This window comes from Pteropus alecto, unplaced genomic scaffold (assembly GCF_000325575.1).
Source record: "Pteropus alecto unplaced genomic scaffold, ASM32557v1 scaffold13, whole genome shotgun sequence".
NCBI lineage: Eukaryota > Metazoa > Chordata > Mammalia > Chiroptera > Pteropodidae > Pteropus > Pteropus alecto.
In genome coordinates, this window is record NW_006434373.1 from 11,932,701 (window position 1) to 11,934,112 (window position 1,412).

General features: G+C 31.8%; 1 protein-coding gene across 1 annotated transcript in view; it reads right to left on the bottom strand.

Moving 5' to 3' along the window:
* The window catches only part of IPO5 (importin 5), a 33,109-nt gene that overhangs the window by 3,562 nt on the left and 28,135 nt on the right, over nt 1-1,412 (bottom strand). Inside the window, exons 21-22 of the mRNA XM_006909396.3 lie at nt 1,189-1,311; nt 109-328 (exon numbers count right to left, since the gene is read on the bottom strand). Of these exons, the coding sequence (XP_006909458.1) occupies nt 109-328; nt 1,189-1,311 (343 nt within the window). The remainder of the gene's footprint in view (nt 1-108; nt 329-1,188; nt 1,312-1,412) is intronic.

Below are 1,412 nucleotides of genomic sequence, written 5' to 3' on the forward strand. Positions count from 1 at the left end.
AGATAGAAACAGAAAGATAATGTTTGGGAGTGCTCTTGAAGAGAGAACTAGGTAGGAAAAAAAAAAATGCCTGAAAGAAAATGCATGTAACCAAATAAACATCAGTACCTGTACAAAAAGGACGATAGTTATCTCCACCATACTGTGCCATGACTCCCAGGCCATATGCAGCTGCTTGCCTGACTTCTGGGCTGTTGTCACATACATATTGGAGCATTGGCCTTAAGAAATATTCTGCATATTTAAATGAGGCTGGACTACAGTGTTCTATAACATCATCAAAGATGCACAATCCCCATTGTCTGTCTGGCCATGGTCTATGTGGACACTACAAAAGAGATATTCTTTTAAGCTTTGAATATTGAAGTACATAAAGGTTGCAAAGAAATAAATATTCACTATACACTATCGGCTTTCTTGGATATTCCCGACAGAGGCAAAGAAAACTAGTAACAACTACTTCTTGTGAACAACAAGCCTCAAAGTACTACATAGATTTAAATAAGCACAGGTTTAAAAGACTTTTGTGAACTCTTACAGAATTCCACAATCTAACATTATCATAAACCAGGAAGAACTGACAATAGCAGTAATGTATATATATTCACTTTACAAAAAAGGTAACAGAATGCTGTATTTAAAAAAACACAATAATAAAAGATGTGACAATCTTATAGTTTTGATTTAAATATTTGAAAAAATGTAGTACACTACTAAATACAATAAAATACAAAATTAAAAACCAAAAAAAAAGTGAATATCTAATGATTGCTTTTTAGTATGTATTTTAAAAACAGTATATAAAGACCATCATCCAAAATCTATGATTGCTGGTTGTACTAACAGGGATCATAACTGAAATCTCTAGGGTCTATTGCAAAAAATATAATCATTCTGTTTTCATTTGTCAACTCAGCAAGGCATAGATAATCTGAAATAATGAAAAATCACTTGTTTGTCTTTAGAATGTATAATGATTTAACTATGGAAAACCCAAATAGCAAACTTTAAGCTTATGTTGAGTGAGAAAATATACAGGGCAATAAACTTGATAAAATTAAAGATGCAGAGTTGAAAACTGATTTCTAGGACCCATTTTGACTGGACAGTGTAAGTTTTCTAATACTGCAATGAAAAGAATTCCAGGTAAATCATCTAAAATAACTGTTGAAGAGAGGCAACACTTACAATTAGGTTGACAATTAACGGAAGCAGCTGTTCAAACCATGGTAACACCTTTTCCTTGTAGCTACTGAATATTGAGTGTAAAATGTCTGACACTTTGGTCAGAATATAGACGTCATTATCATCCTAAAACAAAACAAACACACCTATATGTATTAAAAAGTATCCCCACTATTATTAACACTAACATTTATTTTAAAATGAGAAAAATTTCTCATCACTATCTT